The sequence below is a fragment of the Oenanthe melanoleuca genome, chromosome 3 (assembly GCF_029582105.1).
Source record: "Oenanthe melanoleuca isolate GR-GAL-2019-014 chromosome 3, OMel1.0, whole genome shotgun sequence".
In the NCBI taxonomy this organism is placed as follows: Eukaryota; Metazoa; Chordata; class Aves; order Passeriformes; family Muscicapidae; genus Oenanthe; species Oenanthe melanoleuca.
Window position 1 is genome coordinate 66,649,918 of NC_079336.1, and position 27,537 is coordinate 66,677,454.

The 27,537-nt window shown below is 40.1% G+C and overlaps 1 protein-coding gene across 1 annotated transcript in view; it reads left to right on the top strand.

Moving 5' to 3' along the window:
- Positions 1-27,537, top strand: part of B3GALNT2 (beta-1,3-N-acetylgalactosaminyltransferase 2) — a 30,353-nt gene continuing 2,816 nt past the window's right edge. The window contains exons 1-11 of the mRNA XM_056488217.1: positions 1-199; positions 12,700-12,847; positions 14,128-14,228; positions 15,287-15,480; positions 16,482-16,577; positions 20,874-20,984; positions 21,736-21,814; positions 23,017-23,200; positions 24,687-24,812; positions 26,860-27,019; positions 27,395-27,451. Of these exons, the coding sequence (XP_056344192.1) occupies positions 106-199; positions 12,700-12,847; positions 14,128-14,228; positions 15,287-15,480; positions 16,482-16,577; positions 20,874-20,984; positions 21,736-21,814; positions 23,017-23,200; positions 24,687-24,812; positions 26,860-27,019; positions 27,395-27,451 (1,350 nt within the window). The 5' untranslated portion in view covers positions 1-105. The remainder of the gene's footprint in view (positions 200-12,699; positions 12,848-14,127; positions 14,229-15,286; positions 15,481-16,481; positions 16,578-20,873; positions 20,985-21,735; positions 21,815-23,016; positions 23,201-24,686; positions 24,813-26,859; positions 27,020-27,394; positions 27,452-27,537) is intronic.

Sequence of the window (27,537 nt, forward strand, 5' to 3'; positions counted from 1 at the left end):
CCGGCCGAGCGGGGAGGAGCCGCGGGCGGCCGAGCCGGGCCGTCGCGCCGGCGCCGCTGGGAGAGGCCGGCGCGAAGGGGTAGGGGCCGGCGGCTGCGGCGGCCAATGCGAAACTGGCTGGTGCTGCTGTGCCCCTGTGTGCTCGGGGTCGCGCTGCACCTCTGGCTGCTGCTGAGCTGCCCCGGGAGCCACCCGGCAGGTAGGAGAGGGGCGGGCGGCGGATGCCTGGGCAGCCGGGCGGGCTGGGCTCCTCCGCCCTCTCTCCGCCGGCCAGGAGAGGTCGGGCTGGCGGGGCGGGGGGCAGGTGACGGGGGCGGGAGGCGAGGGGCGATCCGAGCTGGCGGCACCGGGCGCTGTGGCGGCACCGGGCGCTGTGGCGGCACCGGGCGCTGTGGCGGCACCGGGCGCTGTGGCGGTGGGGCTGCGGCCGGTGCGGGGAGCAGCTCCCGCTTCCGAGCGCCTCCTGCGCCCTCCCGCTCCACCGAGGCACGCGGGGAAATTCCCTCCGATCCTGCTCGTGTCGCGTCATTCCCGGTCCTAGGAATAGCTCTTCGCACTGCGCTGTGTTTGCCTCAGCGGGCTTTAAAACCCCTGTGCTGCAAAAAGCTATTCATAGGACCGGGTATGATCCAACACGAGTGAAATCCGATCCTTGAGGGCTTACCTTGTGCTCCTTATAAAATGAGGTGTAGTTTTCAGGCCCCAAATCTTCATGCCTGGGGAAACGGGCATCTGTCGGAACAGAAACTTTTGTCAGCTACCCACAGGTGCTGTTTGACAATATTAAATACTGTACATGAACACGTAATGGTTTTGGTTTTTTTTTTTTTTTTTTTTTTTTTTTTTTTTTTTTCCTTGGGGTGTGCTTAGAACTATTTAAGTGACCCAGTAGCCTGTTCACTGATGGAGCCACGCTCTGCTCCTGGTGCCTGTTTCCCGTGCAGGGTGTGCTCAGCTGTGGGGAAACAAGACTCTGCTGATTGCCAGTGGCAATTAATAGTGCAAATGTGCAAGAAGCAAGGTCAGTGCATTGGCATGGTCTGAAGGCTGCAGAGTTGTATAGGTGTCCCTCTGTTTGTATTCTGGATTGCATATCACATCAGCAGTGGCCACACTTGAATTATAAAAGAATGGGAGATCTAATTATTGAACTTCTAGCGTGATGTACGTTTGAATTGCCGGTTGGTTTTGCTTATCTTTCACGGTGCTGTTTTGGAGCTTCAGAGCATTAATTTGGAGTTAGAAGTGTGGAATGTCTTGATGACCTTTCCCACATAAATGTGTTTTCCACTAACAAACCATTTCTAAAGAAAATCCAGAAGTTTCTTGGTAGGTGTTGGTGTGAACGACTGGTTTAGGTCACTAAATAATCACTGTTAAAGGTATTAGCAAAAATAGGAGTAACACAAATTTGTGAAAGAGCAGCTTAACTAACTTGGGTATCAAGGTTCTCTCTGTTGCTTACTGCATGGATGAAACATCCCAAGGAAACTCCAGCTAGAATTAATTTTTAACGGAGACCAAAGACTCAGAAGGGTAAGGGTTGACTCTGGCTGGGTCACAATGTTCAGGGTGGATCCCCTTGCTTTTCAAACTCCTGATGGAGCTTATGTGCAGCTAAGTCCAATCTTGGTCTCCAACTTGACCATATCTAAATGATTTGGCAGCACTTAATCAATGACTAATTTGACATTTAGAAAGTGATTTTCCTTCCTAAATGTGAGTACAATGGATGAGAAATGAAAGGAAATCTAGCTATATGTTTCCTTCCCTACCTTAAAGTATCCATAAGCTGCTGTTACTCTTTCTTAGAATGGGACATTTGCAAATGTTCTGTTTTCTTAAGATATAATGAAGAATCACCACACTACACTCTGTCCACCAGGTGCTCAAAACTTTAGCTCTCTGCTTGGTCCCTGACATTTTTTGGGTGCCATCTTAACTTCTGCTTTGTGTAGTGCTTGCTGTGCTGCTGCTGCTATTTGCTCCACGTTTTCTAGGGAATTTCCCCTAATTAGAATATCACCTATAGATCTGTACAATTTCTCATTCTGAGAGCGTGAGACTGTCTGTGAAAGTTCAGCAAGCATGGGATGCATGGGATGAGCAATTGTTTATACCCCTGTGGAAGTCTGTTAAAGGTACATTGTGAACTTTTCCAAAGTAAAAGAAAGTTTCTTTTTATCCTCCTGCAAGGGGACAGACCATAAAGGATACATTTGTTGCACCTGGTGCTGCTGTCCACGGTGTGTGGCTCCTTGGAGCTCTTAGAGTTGCAATATTGCAGCTCTCACTGGGGCCGTGTTGGCATTTAGGAGCTGATAATCAATTGCTGGATGCTGCCCCCCACCCAGTTTTCAGACTGGCCAAGTGTGGAAATCATGTGCCATTTTTCTAAGTCTGCTGCTACTCCAGAATAATTTCCATTTTGTGCTGCAGCAGGAGTTGGGCTTTGCAGTACCTTGGTAGTCTGGATCGGGAATGCAGGGGCTGCATGAAGTACATGCACTGTGTGCCCTGGTTTCTGCCACGTTTCGGGGCAAGATTTAAACCAAGGAACCACATACTGCTGACCATTAGGCGCCAGGCTTGGGTGTTCAAGTATTGAAACCCAAAGTAGTTCCGTTGTCATCTTCCACTGCAAAGCAAGTAGGCAATATTCACTTCTTGCCCAGAGCCGTACATTCACTTTTGTGGTTTGGCAAATAACACCTGCTCCATTCACTGCAGTGGTTTTAACTCTGTGCTATCCAAGTTGTCCACCCAGCTTCTCAGCATCCTGTTGTGTTAATATTGAAATTTGTGAACCTGTATCTGTGTGAAATTTTGTCAGTTGTTGAGGGACAACAGGAATGGGAATGTATTTTGCTTTGGTGATGGGTCTGAGCTTATGTTCAGAGGAATCTGAGGGAAATGAAGAATCAGCTTTCCTCAGTTTGCTGTCATCAGGGGTATCGCATATGTTCCCATCCCATTCTTCAGGGGATACAATTAATTTCCTAATTTATACAATGTCAGGAGAATGGAAAGCCCACATAAAAATAAATCTGATGTTTTCCTCCAACTTTTTTTTTCTCATTTTCTTCCTTTAACTGATTTTGCAGCTGCTCCATTTTCAAAGACAGTATTAATTCAGTTGCTTTTAGGAGTTTTAATTCTTCCTTGAGGTATAGTACCCTTTTATTGTTATTCTTGCTATCTTGATAAGGAGCTTCTAACCAGGTTCCTAGCATTTTGCAAATAATTCCTTTTCCATCTTTTATCTGGCCCTGGCCACTTTTAGCTGTCTTTCACAGCTGTACAGTCATGCCAGTTAGCACAACCCTGTTCTTCTGAGAATTTGGAACTTGGATTTATTCTGTGCTCTCTTAAGTAATCTGTGCTTCTATTTGACATCCAGTCAAAGATGCCAGTTTGTCACAAATGAGTGGTTTAGGTTGCTTAAAGAATCACTGTCAAAGGTAGAAGCAAAAACAGGTATCACCTGAATTTAACCTGAGCTCACAACTAAGCACCATGCACCCAACTCACTTATTTCATACCCTGCAGTGGGATGGGGAAGAGGATCAGGGAAAAAAAAAAGGGAAAAAAACCCTTGGAGACTGAGAAAGGAAGAACTGAGTTAGAATTCATGTAGAATGATTTACACAGAGACTGAAGATGCAAAAGGGTAAGGGAGACCCTCCTGTTGAGTCATGAGATTCAGAGTGGACCCCCTTACTTTCTAAACTCCTTACTTTTCTAAACAGAGCTGAGGTGCAGCTAGGTCCAGTCCTAGTCTCAGACTTGGTCAATGATCAATATCTAAAGGATTTAGCAGCACTTAATCATTGACTAATTTAACATTTACAAAGTGATAGGATTTACTACTAGGAATTGCTACAGTGACTTCATTGTACATCCAAGACAGCAACATTCGTGCTATACTGGCAGAATAAGTCAGTCCACACATGCATGCACCCTGACACAAAGAGATATTTATATACAGGGATATATGGGTATAAATGTGTAGAGATATACCTGTTAAAAATTCCCTCAAGTTCAGTGAAATGCTCACTTCAAATATCTTGGCATTTCTCAGTGGGAAAGGGTTGAGCCTCAAGGAATGGAAGGTTTCAGCCTAGGCCCTGTCATCAGTTTTGGGTGCTGAACTCAGAACTTTGCAAACTGAGAGTCTGTGGGCTCCAAGAGGAATCCCACTCAGGGAGTTGCTGTGACAGCCTGCTGTGGTCCAGGAGAGCCAAAGGGCTTCACTCAGAACCAGTTCTTAGGTTTGTTTAGAGGTTTGGCTTTAGTCATCTGTAAATTTTGACCCTGAACACAATTAGGGTTGTGGAATTGCTGGAATTCTCAAAAATCCAGTAAATATGGAGTCTGTTTCTCTCAGGGTACAGTTCAGGTAAGGAATGTTCCAGGCCTGTTGGGATGTCTGATTACTCCTGCTGTCATTCCTTCCTTGGTCAGGCAGCAGGAGTTCCTTCCCATGGTCAGTGTCACCATAGCCATAGTGGGGCTGTTTCCTGATCCAGTCAAGGGACTCTTCACTCCCCAACTCATTACACAGTGGCCTAATGGGAATTTCTGAGGTAGAGCAGCCCTGAGGAGGGGGAGGAAGGCACCACTTGGAAGTTGGGAAAGGAGAGAAGTAGTTTGCTCTTCAGAGTTTCCCTGCTTCGTGCAGTTATTATTAGAGTTGGTGTTCGTTGCTGTAAAACCATGCTGCATTGGATAATGTTAGGATAGCTAGGATTTTTAGTAAGTGGCTTTTTTAAATGCTGAAAGAGCAAGTGTATGATTTTTGTGCAGGTCTTACTTAGTTGTAAATAAATACTGTTGTAAAGTTACCATTGAGTAATGTACTCACACCGAGGAGAGGAATAACTATGCCACCTCTAAAATGAGAACATATGTCATCTGTAGGAAAATGCTCAGTGCTGTGCATGTGTTGTCTTTTTGTGGGTCCAATCCTTGCATGGTATTTAAGGAAGAGTCTGTCTCTTAGCCTTCAAAGTACCACAAAATGTACAAGATGTAGGTATGGCTGCCGTGGCAGAAGAAAGAACGATGAGCCAAGGGACCTCAGCTGTCTTCTGTGTTGTATTTTTTTATTATTTGGAGAGTTTTAGGCACATAGTAAATTTGTATATAAGAGAAAGAAATATCCTATTTATTAAAATACTTCTTGAATCTGAAACTACTTAAGAGGATCTGGTAGTGCCTGATAAAACCAATCTTGTTTCACTTTAATAATTTTTTTTCCTTTTTTCTCCAGCTGCTCTTTACTACCTATCACCTGGAATCCCTGGTGTGAGTAAATAGTAAATCTTATAACAGGGCAGTGTTTTGCAATAGCTCTGACATAAAAATGTGTAATTTGTATATTCTCTGATATTTCTGTGTAGTTGTGTACAATTGTTGTGTGCTATCTCAACAGTTGCAGAATTAGCTACCAGTAGAGGTCAAAGACAGAGTGTACAGCAATTCTGTTTTTTGAGGTGTTTAATTACCCTCCCAAATAATCATGACCACACATTCAAATAGAAATCTGTCAAAAAGCTTATAACATATTTTAGTGGTTATTTGCCTTGGCTTCATTGGCTCACTGACACAAGATTGGAATAGATGTCTCCAGCCATTACTATTTCTATTAAGCAGCTCTTGATCTCTGTCATAAAATGGCAGGTGGGCAGCCTACATTTATTTAGTGAAGGCTTGGGGTGGCTTTTTGTCTGTTCACTTGGATTCCTAGCAGTTGTAGGAAGAGCCTGTTCCAGAGGCTTGTTGTCCTAATTAAAAATATGTTCTCATTTCTAGCCTAAGCTTACTTGCAACTAGTTTATGCCCTTTAATTCTTAAGCCTTTCAGTCAAAAGGGTCTTTCTCCTCCTTTAAGTACCTCTTCAGCATGTAACCATAGAGGTCAAAGGTGTCTGTTTTACACCTTTGCTTTCTTAAGTCGAGCACTTCAGGTACTTCTAACTTCTAGTGGAAAATAGGCTTTCCATTTCTAGAAAACAGTTAGGTTTTGTTATCTATAGGTGGTCAGATGGCTTTAAATGTAAACAGTGTTCCAGTCTTCAATCATTCCATCTACTTTTCTTCCTCTATTGGAAGTACCTTCTGTAACAAAGTTTTTAACTACCCCTTGTGAAAGTCCGGTAGTTTGCCTGCATTCTTGGCCCTCAGTTGTGTCTCTCCCTGTGCAGTATTCAGACTTTCTCTCTGTTCTTGCTCACATTTACCTTGGTGTCACAGAAGGCAGAGTACACTTCTTGCAGGCAGCACTCAGTAACTGGAAAAAAATAAATAGGATCAATCCTGAGACCAAAGGCCTTTGTTTTAGTATCCTGACTTCAGCGAATTCCTGCTTTTTTTTGTTCATTAGTTAATGAGACTGTAATTCACACTTCTGAACAAGATTTGTGCAGGAGCATGCTTTTAGGTTTAATTGAAAACCTTGTCTAACTGGTTACAAACAAGTGCTATCCAAAGAAGGTTCATGAGTAGGAAGCTTAGTTAATTTTTTGTAAAAGTCTTAGATAAATGCTAATTATAAAATGACCTCAGAAACTTGAGAAGGAACAGACAGACCTGCTTTTAGCACTCCAGGTGGAATCATTGCTAATTGTGTTTAATTGATGGCACGAATCATATTGAGTAGGAAGTTACTCACTGTAGGACTTCAGCTACAGGGCCTAATCAGAAAGCCCCACACATTCTGTGTAATCTGCTGCTTGGCTGATGCTAATGCCCTTTAAGTTGTTATTCCTGTTACATTTTCGGGGGGGGGGGGGGGGGGGGGAGGTGGCAGCTAAAAATTGGCCCTTTTGGATTTGTGAGAGTCAGTATTCTACTAGTGAACAATTATGCAACAAATTAAAACCCACCATTTTCTAGAGTCTGCTTATATGCCATCTGTTGTCCTGTGGCTCAGCATGTACTTCTTCAAGCGCTGGTCTAACAGAACCAAAATATGGCAACAATCTATGAGGTGCTCTGAGGTGAAGTTTTGCTAAAATACGGGGCTTTCTTAAGAAAGAATGTTGTCTGAAGTCTGGTAGTCCTGTCTGTCATTGAGTAGCATGCTTGGTCACAAAGTTATTTCATCTTTTGTAGGTGTGTAAAGACTTACAGGCTGGTGGCCTTGGAAACTGAAACTCAGCAGGTCAGGTTTGGCATCGGCAGTAGATGTGCAGTCCTGCCTAAAATGCCACTTGTCCCACACCCTTCATCTCTAAGATCTTAGTATGACATGGTTTTTCATGGATAGGCCACCTCCTAACTTTTGATGGACACTAAATAATTGACAAAGAATTCACAAAATAAGCTGATGGTATTTTCCAAATTAATTGGGATTTTTTTAGGGTTTTCACTTATTGTGTAGACAGATGTTGCAAAATACTAATGAGTGGCACTGGAATTGCATTTTTATATTTTGGCACTGAAGCAGGGGGCAAGGAGGACCAGTTCTGCCAGAGCTGGCCAAATGAAGGTTTTTCAACAGCTATCCTCTAAATTGCCCACTGAGTGGAACAGCCAGAAGAGAGCAAGTAGCCTTCCCTGGGAGCAGGCTTTTTGTTCCATGGCAGCAGGGATTGGTAGCCAGTTCTCACCAGATAAAGGTGCTGTACCCTGCTCCACCTGCCCTGCCACAACCCTTCACCTTCCCTCCACAAAATAAAAAATTAAAAGGAGGCATCAGTTTGTGTTGCAAAAAGGCTTTGCTTTGTTTCTTTTGACTTTACTTCTGATGCTTTGGCCATTGTTCCCAGTTTTGTCTAGAAATGTGCAAATATTATATAATTAAGGTGTTTAGGGTATCATCGTTCCACCACTGTTACTACTGCCACAGGGCAATTCAGAAGGACCCTGCTGTCCTATTTCTGTTAAGGAATGCTGTTGATGTAAAACAAACAGAAACCTCTGCCTGCAGAGGTTTTGTTCTTTGAATCTGTAAATCTTGTATTAAAGCTTGTCTGCCTCACAGAGTACTGCAGAAAGCAGGGTGCACATCTTGGCGATTTCTAGCTCTAGGGTGAAGTAGGTACTGCAGGGAGGTCAGGTAGCTCTGCTTGCAGCAAAACATGTAATGCTCATGAGCTGTAGCAGATTACTTTAAGTGAAGTAGATTAAAAGGGGGAAAGAGCTGCTTTTGCTCTTTGGTCTGTTCTTTTTCTGTGCATGTCAGCATTCTGTGAATACAAATCTTTATATTGAGTTAATTCCTTTCTTTGTTTGGATCTTTTGCAAAGCGGCTGAGAAAAAAAGTATTAAACCTCAGGAATATGGTTCCAAAATCACAGGAATAAGCAGAGATAAAAATGTGTGGGGTTTTTTATTTCAGAGGTGTTGTTCCTTTTTAGTCTTATGAAGTGGATTAGTTGAGAATATTCTAAATAACTTCTGCTTGGCCTACTTAGTTCCATTCATTGATTTATTCAGAAAAAAAGAAAAAACAAAGAAGCTGCATTGGTAGCAGAAGATAAAAAGCCCAGCCTTCTGTGGAGCTCACTTATTTTAGCAGGGTCCAGTGGAGGTGCTCTGGTGCCTGATATTGCAAGTAAGGCTACACTGCTGTGTTTCTCAGTGCAGGCACTAATGATCAATCTTTTCTTAGTCCACTCCAGTTGTGTGAAATGCGGAGACTTAATCACTTTGTGGACTGCATATTGTCAAATTTCACTGAAAATGACTGGCAAATTTAGTTGTTGACTGGGGACTTATCAATAGAGATATGTTTAGCAAGACTCTGTTTGTTGACAAAATCAAGCTAAATGATCTCTCACTCTTTTCGTCTCATAACAAAGCAAATATAATTAACAGCCTAATTTGACATTTTATTGAGAATCAGTCTCATGGGAAGAGGAGATACATATTCATCTTTGTAGCTTGGGATTTTGAAAAACTTCAAGGGCTGTTGACTGCTGCTGAGGTGGTTAAAATCTGAGTAGGGTCAGCAGACTGCCTGTCAGTGGTGACTTTTTCCTCAGCAAAGCAGGACACACACCTCTGCATTTTCAGCTGTGACTTCTAAAGGCTGTGTACTCTACATATGCACTTGCTTGCTTTTTCCTGAATCTCCCAAACTTTGATCTGTTGCTAGTTCTCAGTCAAACATGACAGACAGGTGGAGGTTGACCAGCACTTTCACCCATTTCATGAAAATTGGTGATTGAGAATCCTGTGAAAGTTTTCATCTTTTACTGAGATGAAAACCTGTACCAATAAAAGTACAAGTATGCTCAGATCAGATCCCAGTATCAGATCCCAATATCAGAGAGCCCAAGAAAGCCTCAGTAGGAGCTTACTATAAACAATGTGACACAAGGTTCTGGCGGACTGGACTGAGCAGACTTAGGGCTGCCAGAAGTACAGCTGACAGCTGCTGTAGACAACTAAATGGACCTCAGCAGCTGAGGGAAGGCTGCTTGCTTTCATGTTTCTGTAGGTTTTGCTGTGAATTAACAGGTAGGCTTTGTGTTTTTGTCTCAGGGTCTACTGAGAAGTCTTGGGCTAAGTAATGCAACTGAGGTGAAGCTTTGAATAAGTAAGAATTCAAAAGCAAGGTAGACAGTGTGACCTTTGGATTGGAAAGCTTCCTCTCCTTCTCTAGATCTTTGGTCCACAACACTTTTAGGGTTTATAATGGAATGTGATATGTAGCTTTTTTCCTTTACTTTTTTTCACCCGCTTCACAAACCAAAAAATTTACAGTTTTTTCTTGTCTTTGAAATCAGAAAATGTAAAGAAGTAATTATCTTGCACAGCAGTTTCAGGTAAGAGCAATATATGTGATGTGATACAATCTGACACTTAAAATTTTGTCCAAAAAGTGCACAAATATAGAATGTAAGATAAATAGCTTTGGTCCTCAGTGGCAGGTATTGATTGCTTGTCTGAATTGTTACTATTGACTTTGAGGTCAGCAATGTTTTCTCTTAAATTATGCTGCATCAGAAAATATTTATGCACATATGGGAATTATCCTTATAAATTAATAATAGCCTTAGTATTTTTTCCCTGTACTTCTCCCTTTATCTCCTGTTTTTTAAATAGTGTGAATTCAGAGAAATACATATGAATCTATTTTCCTGAAATTTTAGCATTATTCCTACTTTTCCATAGGAAGTAGAAATCTCTACTAAAAGGCAAAAAAAAATTTTTTGCAAAAGTAAGCTTTCTTTTTAAAAAAAGAATTCAGTGATTTTAAAAGTAAAATGACACAACTCTTGCAACAAAGAAGACAGACAATCTGAATATAGACCACTGCAATGCTGTTCTAAAAGCAATAGGGTATTAATTCTGAAGCATCTGTTACATTAACATTGTTCCCATGTGGATGGTTCATAAGGAAAAGCTTCACTCATTTTAAAACATAAACTAATTAAAAGTATGTATATTTGATTTGAGTAGCTTATTTTTGTTTGGGTTTTTTAAAAATTAATTCAAGCTAACTTATGCTGTTCTGAGTCAAGTCAGCCCATAGACTTGTGCCCCTAGTTTTATTTTCTTTTATTTTTATTTAATGGAATGGTTCTGCTTCTTATTAAAAGTGATGTTTTAAAAAAGAAATCAGTGTAAACAGTACCTCATCTAGAGTCTACAAGCATGTTAGACCTAGGAACTTTATACTGGAAGGCTTGAAGTTAAGGCTGAAGAGTAATCAAAGGATGGATAAAGAACAAGAGAAAAAAGGGATGTGTAAGCAGGAATTATATAGCTACACAGGAATTTGCCATAATGTTGTACTATATAAACATATGCCTGTCTGATGTATCTCTGCTGTCTTGGAGAGCTGGTGATTTTTGGCTGTGTAATGACCTATGAGGACATACAGAGCCTCTGGATAAATGAAATGTACCAGCATAAAGGAAAACTAAATTGGTATTTTGATTGAACAGTGTGTTTGACTTACAAGTTTCTTCAGGTGTTATATAGGGTTATATAGGTTTGCTGCTCTCTAGCAAACAAATCATATTCTTAAACCTTGCCACCAATTCAATTATGGTTGTTGTAAGGGGTGCAACAGTTGACTTCAGTGAAAAAATGAAGGATGGAACTAATGGCTCATTGCTTAGGATTTTAAATTGTTCTGAGCCTAAGTTGATGGAAGCTTGTCCTAATAGGTTAATGTTCAGCTTAAGTAATTGATAATCTTGTAGCTCAGTACAGATTTATTTAAATAATGGTGGAACTTAACCTTCTTATAGAAAATCAGTGTTTGCATACTTAGAACTAAAATGTTTAGTGGGAAATAGACGAGGAAAGGTTTACCTGTGGAAACATCACTCTGTAGTTTTTCTGCTTTTGCATTGTTCTGAGAATCAATTCCAGAGCAGTTTTATTTGGCTTTTGGAATCAGGGCTATTTTCAATAGTCCTAAAAAACATCAACAAAAGTTCTGAAATCTGATGTTGATGTTGATTCAGCATGGAACAGAGCAAGGCCAAGGCCTCTCCACTGCATGCTGAACACTGACAGTGGAATATAAGACTAGATGGATGTCTGGGATTTGGCCACAGTAGTTTTTGTGGCAGATGCTGTGAAATCCTCGGTTAGTGTGCAGTGTAAAAGAACTCATCTGTTCAGCTTCAAACTGGACAAAGGGGGTGCTGGTACAGAAGATAGAGTCTGGGTAATAATTCAGCTCCTTCTAGTGGGAGTTCACAATACAGACTTCGCAGTATTTTTAGTCTCTTAATCAGATTCTAAAAAATCTTGTCTATGCTATATGCAGTAGTTTAAAGTGCACTCACACATTTGTTTTCTTTATCTGCAGCTCAGTGAAAAACAGTGAGATGAGAGGGAATCAATCCTTTGCTAAAACAAAACACTAGAGTCTTAACTCTAGGAAGTCTGATAGATTAAACTAAGCAAATGCACTTTAGCTACTTGTCTGACTGTTTACAGGCTGTAAATCAGAGCTTCTCAGGTCCCTGTCTGGTCATAATCCTGCTTGAAATCAAGTCAAGGTTTCATGATCTCTAAATTAAAACAGCACAAGCTAAATCCTGGATTACAAGTATTGGCAGCTCCTGCCATCCAGCTTTGAATAAAGCCAGAGCAATCCCCTGTGTAGGGATGTAACACCCTGTGTGAAGGCAGAGTGGTGTTCCACTTCAAAAGGTTAGAAACAATAGGCCTTGAGATCCCACACTGAAATTAAGGTTTTGGCATGTTGAAAATGTTTCTCTGATTCCAAACCAAGAATGCAAAAGTAGTTCTGCTGCTTGTTTTTAGTGTTTCAGTTTTCTTGCTTTTGAGATGTCCTTTAATCATAGGATTTCATGGTTTGGGTTGAAGGGTCCTTAAAGGTCATCTAATTTTAACTCCCCTGCCGTGGGCAGAAATGACTCCCACCAGACTAGGTTGCTCAAAGAAAGCCCCATCCTACCTGACTTGAACACTTCCCAGGATGAGTCAGCCACAACTTCTCTGGGCAACCTTTGCCAGTGTTTTACCACCCTCTGAGTAAAGAATTTCTTCCCAACATCTAATCTCAGTCTCCTCTATTTTAGGTTTTAAACTAAACTTAAACTTTCCCCTTGTCTTATCACTATCTGCATTGCAAAAAGTTGCTCCCCCTCCTTTTTGTAAGCCTGCTTTAAGTCCTGGAAAGCTGGAATTTTAATTATTGCTTGCAACTCAGGCTTGTGGTAATATGTGCATAAAGTAAATATTTTTCACTTTTTACTTCTAGGTCCACTGTCCTTCTTTCCTCAGTGGAAGCTGAAACATTATGATGTTATTGTAGGTGTTTTGTCAGCTCGACACAATCATGAACTACGCAGGGTTATAAGGAACACTTGGTTCAAGCACCTGAAACAGCATCCTGCCCTGAACCAACGGTAACACCTCTGCTGTTGTGTAGTTTGGGCCTGGGGGGCAGGGGGACAGGACTGTAATGCTTAATTTAATGAAAATGTCTTGATTTAATAATTTTTCTTTTAAAGTATTTCCTAGTTTATTTGTTGGTTTGTTTTTGAGCATCTTGTACTCTGATAGATTTTTTTGAAGTCTGCTTAATAGTATATAAGAATAATTCTTGCTATGGCTGTAACTACTTTTTATACACTGCTTTTGCAATTACTTGCCATTGTTCATTAGTGATGTATAAGCCTTTCTCTTTTTTACGTTGCAATGTACAGTGTGCAACTTGAATCCTCAGTAATCCAGGATTCTTGAAAGCAGGCAGGATCGCATTTGGTGAGAGAGCCATGAAAACTCTTGCAAACAACCTCAACTGTAAAGTTCAGGTTTATTTCCCACTGAAGCAGGTGCACTAAACTGCTGCAGTGTGAGTGGCCCTTCCTGATTGCTTGCATAGACCTGACAGTGCACAGACAGGTCTGGTTTTGCTGAGGAGCTCTGTTGTAGTTCATCCCTAGAAATGCTGCCATCCTCACACCTTGGTACCTGCCTTGCACTGAAAGCATTTTGCTGTCCCCAGATTTGGTATCAGCATACAGCCTGGAGTACAGTATAGCTACTTCAGTTGTCTAAAATTGTGACCTTTCATAGTTTATATGGGGTTCTGGGAGGACATTTAGCTGCTAGGTGAAAAGATGGGTTAAGATGGATCCTTGCTCTTTGTACTACCTGATGTTTCCCTACTAATGGAATAACCATGATTGGAGCTGGAGGGGAACCTCTTGTTTTGCTACAACCCCAAGGTGGAATATTTCATTGTAACAATAGTCTGGAATCCTCCTTCCTCCTTTAATGCTGTGTGTCTTTTTTCTTACAATTTTTTCATTGACTTTTGAATGTGTAGTATTGAAACAATCTTGAATTAGGTAACAAACTCAGGCCAGGAGGGGCAGGTCTCTGGGATCCTTCAGTTTTGCCTTGGGTCTTTTTTCTCTTTAGTGTGCTGGCTGTCTTGGATCTCATTTCTAGCTGCCAATCTTCTTACGACCTCGTAATGTAAAATGTTAACATAGATTTGGAATTGAGCTCCTGTGAGGGGATTCATGTGGTTGCTCTGCATAACAACTGTCATTGCTGATTTTTAAGAGGTTCAAAATCTCAACCCTGCGAATGACAGGCCATGGTGATAAAATAAAGTTTATTGAAGATGGAGGGAGGAGGGAAGAGAACTGGTGTTAATAAAAGCAAATTATTTTAGTGTCCTTGTGAAGTTTATAATAGGTGCGCATGGTTGTGCTGTGCCAGTGAAGGACAGAGAAGACCCCTACTCCTGCAAACTTCTGAACATCAGTAACCCAGGTATAGAAGTTAACTTTTAAATATTCTGTGGTCTGAACTAGAGCTAATTATCTTTTCTGAGAGTAGTTTGTGGAGTTTAATTGAGACAGCTAGTCTTGAAAACAAATACCCCCTAGACCTTGCATAACCTTCCTGTAAGTACCGTGTGCAGGCCAGAAAGGGAGAGACATCTGGGCATGTGAAGGGGAGGCCATTGGCTTCTAATGGATTTGAATTTTCCTTGTGTCACCAGAGTCTCTCTCGTGTAAAATACATTTTTACTTGATCTATGTGTTAAATGGAGTTGGAGAGAGACAAAATGACCTGGCATAGTGTCAAATGTGAAGAAAGTAGCAAGGTGACAGTCTTGAGGTGGACTTCTCTGGTCACAGTGAATTCTCTAAGTCTGGCCAACAGGTCTTTCAGATTCTTCTTTAGAAATTAAGAAATTTAAAATGAGGGAAAAAGTTAAATGCCATACAAAAATTCCTAATAAAATTGTAAATTTTTCCTGTCACCTTCTGTATTTTACTTGATTTTTGCTCTTTAGTACAAGTTAACTAAGGACTGCTAGGCCCTGAGCCATGATTCAACACAGAATGTAACTTATGTTACTTTCTCTTTGAATGACAACATCCACTGTTCCCAAGTATAAATGGTACCTCAGGGCTTAGGTAGGCGATAATGCCAAAAAGCAGGCAGCTGAATTAAGTGGAGGTGTGTGCCATTTTGATACATGAATAATTATTTTATTATGCTAATGTGCAGGTATTCATGCAGTCAAATAGCATTTTTGTCTTCCTGCTGTGGGTTTATTGTGTTTCTAATCTTTTCCCTGTGGATATGTAGGCATTGAGTTGCAACTGCTATTGGCCTGCAGGTTGCTGTATCACTGAAATTTTCCTTTCTGCAGTCTGCAGCCCGTTGTATTTTCTTTTACTCCAGTGTTGGATTATCCTTGTGCACTTGTGGGCCATACTAATTAACCAGAATGCTTTGCATGTGGGCAGTGTGGTTTGTGTGTATCCAGGAACTATGAACTTTTCTCACCTTTCCTCTGGCCTTTCCTTTTCATACAGTTTTGAATCAGGAAATTGAAGCATTCAGTCTCCCTGAGGACATACCTTCTGTGCTGTCTGAAGACAGAATCGTCAGTGTGAACTTTCGTGTGCTGTACCCCATTGTCATTACCAGCCTTGGGGTATTTTATGAGGCTGATGGGGTGGGATTCCAGAGGAACATCACTGTAAAGCTGTACCAGGCAGAACATGAGGTAGAGTATTGCAGTTATCTTTTCAAAGCATGATGTCTGTTTTTCGTAGATTAAGTTCTTACAGAAAGTGACATGCTGTGTTGGTGAGTTAGAAGAGAAGAACTTAACTGACAAGTGTATGAATTATATTTTTCTTCTGTTGCATTTTAAATTCTCATATATGTATACAGAGGCACATCCTGAATGAGGAAAAGATCAAATTCACAAAGTGCTATGACTTAATCTAGATGAAAGAGCACCTACATCAAATTCCAATGCACAAGTTTTTGTTTGTATTTGAGTTATAAATATTGATAGTTATTAAGAAATAAAAAATAAGCTATTGAATATATTTAAAATATGCAGAAACATACATTTGCTGTCTCCAAGCAGAGATGCAGGATAGCTGTAATTTTTTCTTGTTTGTTTTCTGACAAGACATTTTAAGATTTCTAGAAACTGGTATTATTTACTAGTAATAATCAGACTTCATTGATAATCAGATTTCATTTACCCCAGTCCCAAGCTGTTATGGATTTGATAGAATAGCTTTGTGCTTTGTGATTCGGAGGGAAAAAAATTTGAACAAGATTGTTGCATTCGATGTATTACATTTATCTCAACCAATAACTTGATAGGCCAATTTCAAAACTTCTGCCTATGGTACAGTTGACAGAATTGTAAGTATGACTTCCAGGAGGAACTTCCATAGAGTTTGGTTTATAAGAGCCATAATAAAAATAAAATCATATTGTAATCAAGTTCACATTTCCTAAATTGTAGAATTCCTAGATGTTCAATGTCTGATAATTTTATCTGCATTAGCAGATAAAAGAAGGAGAAAAGCTGGTATCATTAGAGAGCTTGGAAACTGTTTTCTGAAGATTGGAATTTGGCAATGCAACATCTTTATGTAATTTGTTATTATCTAAAAGCCATTTGATGGCCTGCATAATACAGTAGCACTTCTAACGTGTGTTTTCATTGTTTTAAATTTTGTTTTTTTCCCCTGTTGTTCACAGGAAGCGATCTTCAGTGCTCGCTTCAGTCCACCGAGCTGTGGAGTGCAGGTGAACAGATTGTGGTACAAGCCAGTAGAGCAGTTTATTTTGCCAGAGGTATGTGCAGCATCAGAACTGCCAGCAGTTCTTTTGAGTTATCTGGACAGACCGACTGATAAAACTGGCCTTTGCTTGAGGCAGAAAAGGGCAGGTGAAAACCTCTAGAATGTTAGTTCACACAATCACAGCGTGGGTAAGTAGTTGCAGGGATATGCTGAAATCCAGGATTTGTTTTACACCATCTTATTATCATGAGTAGTTATAAAGCATAAGCCTGGAAAGTACAAATTGCTAAAATACATTGTCAAATAGTAGCAATTTCAGAAGACTTATCTGATTGGAAACTCTACCTGCTTTGATTCTGTGGGGTTTACCAGAAATGTGATGCTTCTTTCTCCCTTCTGCTTTATCAGACATTAGCACACAAGATAGGGAGGGTAGGATGGCACAGGTTTCTAGAGAACAGCTGGGAAAGAGGAACAGCATATCATAGGAAAATATTCTGATGTTTTTACAGTGAAGGTTTAATGAATAAATGTTGGCTCAGAAGGAGAATTCTAGTTAGCAGACCCTCCCAGGTACAAGGAATTGTTCTCAGCGGACCAGTGATCTCTCTCTAGATATCTCAGCTACCATTTTAGACAGTTTCCCTTAATTTAAATATTTTCCTGGACTCTTGCTGCTATTTCTGTAAGTTGTCTTTAGGTCTGGATTGTTCTATTATTAAAGAAATTGTATTATGAAAAAATGAAGGAAGGGAAGACTGAAGAGGGAAGAGAGGAGGATTTGGGCCAGTTTATTGCCTGATTTATTCCCCTGGCTCTGTACAAATGAATGCATTTGGAAATCTATTAATTTTAAGGGGTATCTGCAGCTGGCTGATTGGTTTATCATCTTAGACGGTGTTTCCTGAGTATTGTGCAAGTTGTTATGCTGGCAGACCTTTCAGGTGAGCAGACCGCTTGCAGTATTTTGTGCATATGTTTTGGCAACCTAATTTCATACAAAAATAATTAAGGGTTTATTTTACGTTTTTAAAAAGAATATTGGTTACCCAGTAATTTGGCAGTCTATCATGCAAGCCTTTTCCCTGTAAGACTTTGTTTTGAAATGCTAAAATTCCAGGCAGTTGTAATTTTGCTATAAATGGTTGCAATTTTCCTGAGAGGCAGACAGGAAGTATTTCCTTGAGAGACAGAATATTAGTATTCATATATTTCTTTGTGTGGGCTTCCTTAATCTGATGTGTGTCATGCGCTGAATGCTTACAGGGTAACACCATGTTTCTAACGTAGATTAATAGGGCTTATGCACAGCTTGCCATCTCCTGTGATGCTCAGGATGCTGAAGCATACACGATGATTCAGAGGAGGTGGCAATGCCCACGTGTTCCTGTCTACTTGTTTGAGAGCACTAAATTTAGTGAACTGTTTAATTGTCATAGGATGGTGTCTGAGACAGTGTCTATTCTCTGGCTTTCCACCTTGAAGAAGTAATGGATTGTACAGACTGCTGAAGAGCTTTATTCATCTTCCAACTGAAGTGCTGCTCTTTCTGCTCGTCCTAGGGAAAGGAAAGGAAATGCAGCATTAGAATAAGCATCTGGCAGGCCAGATTGTGAGAGACAGAATCGATCATTCAGCTTCGGAACGGCTGAAAGCGCAGAACAGCAGAAGCGCCAGCAGATAACTAAAACACACAGGGCTCTTACAGATAAGTCTTAGCAATGCACTTGTTTTGTCAAAGTGCTGTGGGCCACTTGCATGAAGATGGGACTCTGTATGCACATATTCTGTGCTACTAATGGGGAGTAGTTGGAGGAACAAAAAGCACAGCGCTGTCTAACTAGGAAAGGAGTTTGGCAGGGCTGCATTATGTCAGTTCACCTGTTCGGTATTCACTGTAAATGCCACTGCGCTCTGGCAGCAACAAGGCTGGAATTTAAATGGGGAAAAACAGATTATGTAGTCTCAGGTGTGCCACTAATGTTTTTGCTTTAAGCATTTTCAGGCCTCAGCTTTCATTAAGTGGCTTAGAGTAAGAATAGCTGAAGGCAAAAGTCATTAGAAAATTTGCTTGCAAGTCTTTCAACCTGGAAAATAATGATAGTTTGCAGCCTTAGGACACCTTACACTGAGCTTCACTGGTAGTAACTGATTAAGACTCCTGGTACATTTGAAGTCAGTGTCAGTAATAGTCAGTGGTGAGAATTGTAATGTTTCTGCTTGCTGAGGCATGAAAAGACTCTCTTGCTCCTAAAGGACTCTCCTGTTCACTAAACTGCTTTCCAAAGGTTGTGTCTGTAAACAGGACACTGAGATGTGAATAGAGCCCAATACTTACAGCAAAAAACATTGAAATAGGTCATGACAGTCACTGCAAAAAGATGAGAAAAAAATCTTAATATTGGTCCGTTTATTTTGATAACTGAGAAATAATTAAACAAACAACAGAAAGCTGGGTATGAATCAGTAGTGCCCTGGCAGCCAGGAGGGCCAGCTGTGTCCTGATGCTGCATTCAGGCACAGCATCACCACCCAGGCAAGGGAAGGGATTGTCTCACTCTGTTCTGCACTGGGATGGCCTCACCTCGAGTCCTGGGGGTAGTTTTGGGTGCCTCAGTAGAAGAAAGACATTGAACTGTTAGAGAGTGTCCGAAGGAGAGCAGTGAAGATGGTGAAGGGCCTTGAGGGGAAGGCATTTGAGGAGCAGCTGAGATCACTTGGTCTGTTCAGCCTGGAGGAGACTTCATTGTAGTTACAGCTTCCTTAAACAGGGAAAAGGAGGGGCAGGCACTGATTTCTTCTCTGTGGTGACCAGTGACAGGGAATGGCCTGAAGCTGAGTCAGGGGAGGTTTAGGTGGGATATTAGAAATAGATTCCTCACCCAGAGGGTGTTTGGGCACTAGAACAGGCTCACCAGGAAAGTGGTCACAGCACCAAGCCAAGAGTTCAAGAAGAGTTTGGCCGATACTTGCAGGCAAAGGGTGTGATTTGGGAATGGTCCTGCAGGGTCAGGAGTTGGATAGGATGATCCTTATGGGTCCCTTCCAGTTCAGCTTATTCTGTGATTCTGTGAAACAAGGGGAAGGTATTGAGCATGGAAGTCAGGCTTGAATAAACACTGGCTAGCACCATTATTAGCTTATAAAGCTGGCATTTTAAATAATAGATGAGAGACTTCTGAAATGCACACAGAGCTGTCATTAAACACTGAGACTGCTGCAGATGTTAAGACCTACTTCTAGAGGAAAGCAAAAAAGTAAGCTGAATCTAAGTAATCTACACTTAAAGGTGTTTCAGTAACTGGAGAATTTTTGGAGAAGGTTTCTGGTGTACAAGGGAGCTAAAATGGGGAAGAGATGAGAGGTTGGTATAAGTAAACAGACTTCCTACAGCAGCAGAGATGCATCTACAAACAAGTTGTTTTTCTGTTCCAACACCCACACTAACAACCAGTGTGTTTCCTATGGAACTGGGAGAGACAAAATGGAATGTGCTCATCTAGAAGTCAGGAGTATAACAACCCCTCCTTTTCATAAAAGAGAAATTGCTTTAAAATTTTTTAAAAATAAAGTTCTACCCCTATTCTTACTTGTACAACTTGCCACCTGTTCCTTTGCATGTTCTCAGGGGTCTTCAGTTTAGAGTTGAGATGAAATTCTTTCAAATACAAGAACTTACACACACACACGCACACACACATACACACACACATATATATATATGTATAAAACGTGGAGTGGAATAGCTTAGTTGGACAGTTAAAACCAGAAAATTCTGAAATTATTCACTTGTCTTTTTCTTATTTATCAGCCAAGATGTGCAGTAAGAATTCTGTCACTCCTACAGTAGCTTGTGACACCTTTACTGCAATAAAGGTGGCCATATTTTTCTTTGAGTTTTGCTGCTGTCAGGATCAAGTCTCTGATCTCTGTTTGGCACATAACGATAAAAGCTGAGCTTGTTTCCAAATCTGTTTTAACGTATTCTCTTTGTAGTGCAGGATTTTATATTTGATTTTTAAAAATTCACTTCAGGTCACCTCTAAATGCTATTTTAATGATTTTAGAAAGCCAAAGTCTTTTACACTAGGCTTCTGTTAAAAGTTTAATATAGAGATTCATGATTAGTGTTAAAAGAATGATTACGTGTTATGAGTTTCATGGATGTGCTTCATTTATGTGTAACTTATTTTTATTGAAGTGTAAGTAAAACATTTATGTTATGCACTCAAGCTAAATCTTGTGTGATGTTGACTACTATAAAATAATTTTAAAGAGGCCAAACTGTTTGACTTCTTTCTTTTTAAGTCTTTGTATATCTGCATAACAGTGTTTTCTCTCTAACCAGAGTTTTGAAGGTACCATTGTGTGGGAGAGCCAGGATCTTCAGGGCTTGGTTTCAAGAAACCTTCATAAAGTGACGGTGAATGATGGAGGAGGTGTTTTCAGAGTCATTACAGTAAGTCCCCTCACCTTCCTTTCCACCATATTTCTATTTTTCCTATAAGTGTTAAGAATTTAGCGTTTTACTATCCTGTGTTTCTCTATGTAAATCATTAATTCAGTTGGGTTTCTCCTTTTGTCTCAGAAGAGAAGTTTTGCTTTGCCTTCTTGCAAAAAAATTATGCTTATAAGTGGTATTTTGAGAGGAGTAAAGCTCTCACTCTTTTTGTTAGATGTGAAGCAGCATCAGTATATCAGAGATGGCAAAATGTGGGGCTAAAATCCCAGCTGAAGGGTTAAAATCTGGTTATTTGTTTTTTGGCAACGTGTTCTTTTTCGTGTCAAATTGTTGCTTGCCTAAACATCCTGTATCATTGTAATTTAGCCAGAATAATTTTGCATTTTGCTGTCAACTTTGAAACTAGTTTTCTGAAAGTTTTAGTGCTACTGCTAGTTTTGGCTGAAAATTTAAAAAATATCACATAACTTTAGTTAAAGAACTTAGTCTTAGTCTTTCATGGCACATTGTATGATTCTTGGGGTGGTCCCGTGCAGGACCAGGAATTGGACATCAATAATTGTTGTTGGGCCCCTTCAAACTCAGGATGTTCTATGATTCTGTGATTATACAGGTGCCTAAACCAGTAGTTTTAAATTAATTTCATTCTTAGTTGCCAGAAAACTTCACACCTTAAAATCAGAGGGAAAACACATCAATAATGAGAGATTAATTAATCTTTTAATTTCCATTAATCTATTCCTAACAGACAGGGGAAGGGTCACTGCCACATGAGCTTACAGAAGGTGTGGAGGGAATAGCAGGTGGTTTTATCTACACTATTCAAGGTAAGTCCACAAAATGTAGCATGACATTTGATGTTTTGGTAAAACAGTTCATCTAAATTACACTTCTGAGTATAATTTGGGCTGTCTCCATGAACTTAGTCACCCTAGGTTTTCCTAACCTAGGAAACCTTGTGTTTCAGCAGACATTTTCTTCCTGGCTCTTCTATGCTTTAAGTCAGTGTCCTGATGTGGTTCCTTTGCTTGCCTTTTGTCAGCCACTCCAGCTGACTTGCATCCCTAAGTCTTTTTATCTAGACTCTCTTCTACCCAAAATCAAGTTAAAAAATGTCATGCAATGAAATATTTTCCTGATATTTTTCACACTTTTTCCCAGTTCTGCTGCAGTTAGATGTACTGTATGACGGTGCTTAATATGGACAAACAGTTTCCATCCCTGTTGCTCTTTTACACCTATTTCAGCAGAATGTTCAGAGATTTTATAGGAGCCCTTTCCAGTTTCTAAGATTTTGGCCACATAGCACTGGAGTTGATGTGTTCTTATTAGTCCATTATTGCCAACATAAGCTGTGACTTCGAGAGTGTTATTGCTGTGTTTTTGTAGCTAGGCCTGGCAGATATAATTGGGCAGTCCTGCAGTCTTGTCATCTGTGTAGGAGCTGAATTGAGGTGTGTGCTATAGCCCTTCCATCTTGTTTGTCAAAATCTTCTTCAGTACCACAAACTACCTCCTTATCTGCAATATATTTTTATCTTTTACCTGCAGTTATGTGATGTTGCTCAGCAGGGACCATCAGTGTGCTACATCAAAGCAATGCCTATTTGATTATATTTAGCATAGCATTGTTTGTTTGTTTGTGTGTTTAATACTAGATACATATACTTAGGATTAATTGACAGTGGCCTTTTTACTCCACAGATAAGAGTAATAGTGAAATCCCAGACTATTCTTTATATTAAGGAACCTTTAAAAGTTGAATTCTTTTATTACTGAAAAGGAATACTTTTTTACTTTAAACTTTTAGTGTCAGCCTTATACAAAAATGTATTTCTTTGCTGTTCTGTAACTTTTACCATTTTGTAGACATTTTAAAATTAATTACAGGATTTTCATAGCCCCATTAATTTGCTTCTTCAGATTCATTTTATCATTTTATCAATGTGTGCCCTGCATGATCCAATAGAAATGTGGAATAATAAGTAGATATGCATCTTTGTTTAATAATGGGTGCTGTTTATTTCAGAAGGTGATGCTCTTTTAAAAAGCCTCCATACTCGCCCAGAAAGGTTTAAAAGTCACATAAAAAACCTTGAGAAAGAAGATGCTTTATTGAAGGAAGAAAGCAGTACCTATGATGACATTGTGTTTGTAGATGTGATTGACACTTACAGAAATGTTCCCTCCAAACTGCTGAACTTCTACCGATGGTAAGTTGAAAAGAAAATATTTTAATGTTTTCTCTTAGGAATGGTGCTGTTTGCAGTGCAAGATGATCCAGCAGATGATGTTATTTGGTAGGTTCTATGAAATACAATGCCTTATGTGATTTACTTCATAAGTTGTATTTTGTCTCACAATTTTGGGGGCATGTAGTGAGTAAAATAGCAGTGCCTATAGATTCTTGAAAGCTCACTCTTAGTGCTTCAAATCAGCACAAGCTGGCAAGACAGGCTTCTGCTCCAAGAGTCCAGGTGTAAAAGTTTTCATTTCTCCTTGTAATTTCTTTTCATTTGTATCTAACTGAAAACGAGCAGTTTTAGTATTTTAAAGGATGGCTTTTGGCCAGCTTGTGTACTTACTCAGTGTTTCAGTTTGGGGCCATTTCTCCAGTCCCATAATCATCTTGATGGGCCTTTGCTGGACCCTCCACCCGGTATGGCCATGTCCCTCTTGTACTGAGGAGTCCAAGACTGCACACTGTAGTCCAGATGTGGCCAGGAGCTTGTGAGCAGGAGGAAGAATTTTCATAGTGTAATGCATTGTCTGTGGCGAGTCTAATAAGTTTCTAATTTGCAGTGGTTTCTATTACTGAGACAACTGTTTCAGTTAATTGATGCTGCTATGGAGTAAGAAATATAGCTGACAGTTGTAATTTAACCAAAATTCAGGTTAGTTGCTTGCAAGATTGTGCACTTACTTCACAAATTCCATGGCTATGAATCTAACTGAAAAACTGAACCATGCTTTCAGTTCTAAAATGAAGTTTGCATGTCAAGACTTAGATATTTGTGATAATTTCTTACAGATTAGCAATTTTTCAAGATTTGGTAATAAATGGCTTTTAAAAATACTCTTCTGGTTACAAGAAGTTACCCTTACAAACATCATTAACCAATTTAGCCATGATCCCCGAATCTTAAGCTTTTTTGGTTATTTTATGTTATTTCAGACACATAAAGATAACATTTTTCATATTTGAAAGGTGCATTTACAGAGGAAGAGTAAGTACAGAGTTGTTTCCACAGATTGTTTTTTTACTGCCTACCACCTTCTCATTGCCCTTGAACTGATTGTCTCATCCTTAAAGTAGGCTACTGACGTGTAGCCAGTGGCTTGTAGCAGCTGTGCTGCCATCAGCATCAGGGATTCTTATCCTTCTGAGGTCAATACTGCATAAGATGTTTTCTTTAGTAAATCCAGCATCTGTCCTGGAGAACAAAACTTCAGATTTGTGTTCTTCTGCTCATACACAAATCCATGTTGTAAGATCATCATAGGATACAGTTGCATCTCCTTTGAAGGACAAACAGTCACCCTTGGTCAATAGAGAAAACATTTAAAAGCCAAGGGTAGGAAAGACATTCCTTCCCTCTTGCTTCCCCCCTTGCATCCCAAAAAACCCCTTGCAGAGTATATTGTCTGTAGTTTGTGGTGTGCAGCTCAGCATCACGTCACTTTTCTTTTTGGCTACAGGACAGTTGAATCAACGAGTTTTGACTTGTTGCTGAAGACCGATGATGACTGTTACATTGATTTGGAAGCTGTTTTTAACAGGATAATGCAGAAAAAATTGGACAGGCCAAACATTTGGTGGGGAAAGTAAGTTGTTTTTTAAAATTATCTTTAAAAGATAGATACCATTTCTTTAGTAAATGGTTTAGTGATTTAAGTCTGTTTTCATGTGGGCTCTCCTCCTATGCTTAAGGAAGCCAGTTGTAAAAAGCAGGAGTTCTGTATGTTAGAACTTTGAATCTCAGAGTCAGAAATCAGTCATTTACAATAACTTTCCAGAGTCTGCCTCTATAATGATTTAAACTTGCTGAATATCTTACCTGGTTTTAAAATGTGTTATAAATATCTTTGTCATGGTACTTAAGTAAATAAGAATCTTCCAGCAATACAGTGAAGTTAAAAGTAAAGTACATAGCACAGAACTATAAATATTACTTTTTGTGATGTCACTGGGATTTTTCTCGTGGGCTTGAGGAAGTGGGGTAAATAGGAGAAACAAAATTTTTGTTTTGGTCTGCACTTTATTGTAACATCTGCAATTTTCAGGCATTGATACCAATTTCTGCTGTTTGAAATAGTAGATCTGATTAATGAATTTTTGAGTGAACTTTCCCAGCCTGTATTACACTTGTGAATAACTAGGAGGATCAAAATAGCCCATATCTTGCCATCCATCCATTGGAAGCTCTGGGATGCCATCCAATATAGCAGAAACTCTATGCTACTATAGCCTTCAACATAGCATAATGGTACAATGTGCCTTCCTGTTGCCTTCTGCTCATTGAAGATAAACAGGCCTTTGCTGCTGTGCTTCACAAATCTGGTCCTGCCTGTTGCCTACTCATAAAGTGATTTAATAAGGTGTGTTGGTTGGGTGTGTGAAATAGTTGGTTATCTTGTGATTATCTCAAAGATCTGTAGGAGTGACATCTTTGAGTGTAAATTCTTTAATAGTCACAGTCTTCAGGTCAGGCAAGTATGATGTGTAGGGAAAAATGCTGAAATAACTATGGATGTATAAAGTGATTATCAAAGCAGATGCTTCTCAGTCTGAAGGGGGTTGAACCCTTTGTGCTGTGATTCAATGGAATGGAAGATACTGAGCCTAAAATGAATTCAGGTATCAGATGAGACTTTTATTTACTTTGTGCTTTAACATGTCAGCTTCAGTTGAGAATGGGCAGAATCTGATAACATATCTGCCACTCAGCGGTAATTCCTTCCCTTCAGGGCTGTTGTCTGAGGTGACAATTCTTAGTAGCTCACTGAAGCTTTCAGCTGCTTGTGCTCATGACTGCAAAAGCAATGCTGAACCTCTTTGTAAACCAGGAGGAGACCCTGCTGCATTGACAGAGTTATGTCTCTTAGCTGTGAGTGCATGGAGCATTTGTGAGGCCAGAGAAGTGCAGTAGCAGCTTGTTCCCAAACAGGAAAAGCAGGATGCTTCACTGCCTCACTTGGCAGTTTGGCAGGTCCATAGCACTGCAGAGTGTGGCAGCGAGCTCTGCCCCACTGGGAGCATGTGGGGAGACTGCAGAGACTGCTTCCTGCAGGCCTCTGGCAGTGAGTAAAGCCTTCCTTAGAGAACACCACTGCCAGGAAGAGGTTTTTTGTAATTCAGTGATGGCAGCCTTTGAGCATCTCCTTTGTTGAGCTTCATTAGGAAAACAGCTTAGAGAAGGTACATACTGCTTCATGATTTTTAAGTAGCCACCAGTGTTAACAGGAAAATGGGTTGCATAGGATTGCTATCTGCATCAAAAGGCACTGCCTTTGTGTCATGGCATGTTGAGTAACCAAAGGGGTTAATTAGCAGGACACAGATGTATCTGTAAGAAAATAGATAAGGATGTGTGTGCTTACCTACTTCAAAACCCAACAGCAAAGTGCAGATGCTGAAGACCTGACTGTCAATGTTGCTTTTGTTTCTGTTTTGAAAACTTTCTCTTACTATCCAAACAACAGTTACAATTTCAGCTTTGTGCCCTAGAGAAATAAGACTAGGAATTATAATTAGGACCACCTACTTCTTCCTCTCAATTGTTTGTTATCAGTACTACTTCAATTGTTATCAGTGTTCATAGGTTCCACAGAGGACTCTATATAAACATCTCATTTCTAACATGGTCTTCAGTTTTAGACTAAATTGGGCAGTTGATCGAACTGGGAAATGGCAAGAACTGGAGTATCCAAGTCCTGCATATCCAGCCTTTGCTTGTGGGTCTGGCTATGTCATCTCCAAAGACATTGTGCACTGGCTGGCAAGCAACTCTGAAAGATTAAAAACGTACCAGGTAATAAAGATGAGTTTGGTTTTTCTGTGTTAAAGTGGTCTGGGGAACAGCATGTACTGGATGAGTCAGAAAGAACATGTGGGCTTTTGCCACGTTTCTGATTACTATACTTAGTGCCTGTTCTAGGTCAAAGAACAGATGTTTTGGACTGAGAACCTGTGGAGTTGTAATCTTGTTTTTTGTACTCTGTTTTTGTAAGAACAGTGTATTACCATGGGAAAGGAGGGAGGACTATTTTAATACCTCTGAAGTAGTCTGGCGTAGGTTTTTGTAGTTACCATTTTTTACTGCTGGTAGATGGTGCAACTTATTCCAGGTCACAGTTATGCTTTCTTGGTGCTCATATCTGTTTTTTATTTTCTTGTGTCATCTCAGGGTGAAGATGTGAGCATGGGCATCTGGATGGCAGCTGTAGGGCCCAAGCGATATCAAGTAAGTCTGAAGGAATTGCGTGACCTTACAGAAAGAGTACATGCCTCTGAACCAAGTAGCATAAAGCAGGAGAAATGTTTTTTTTC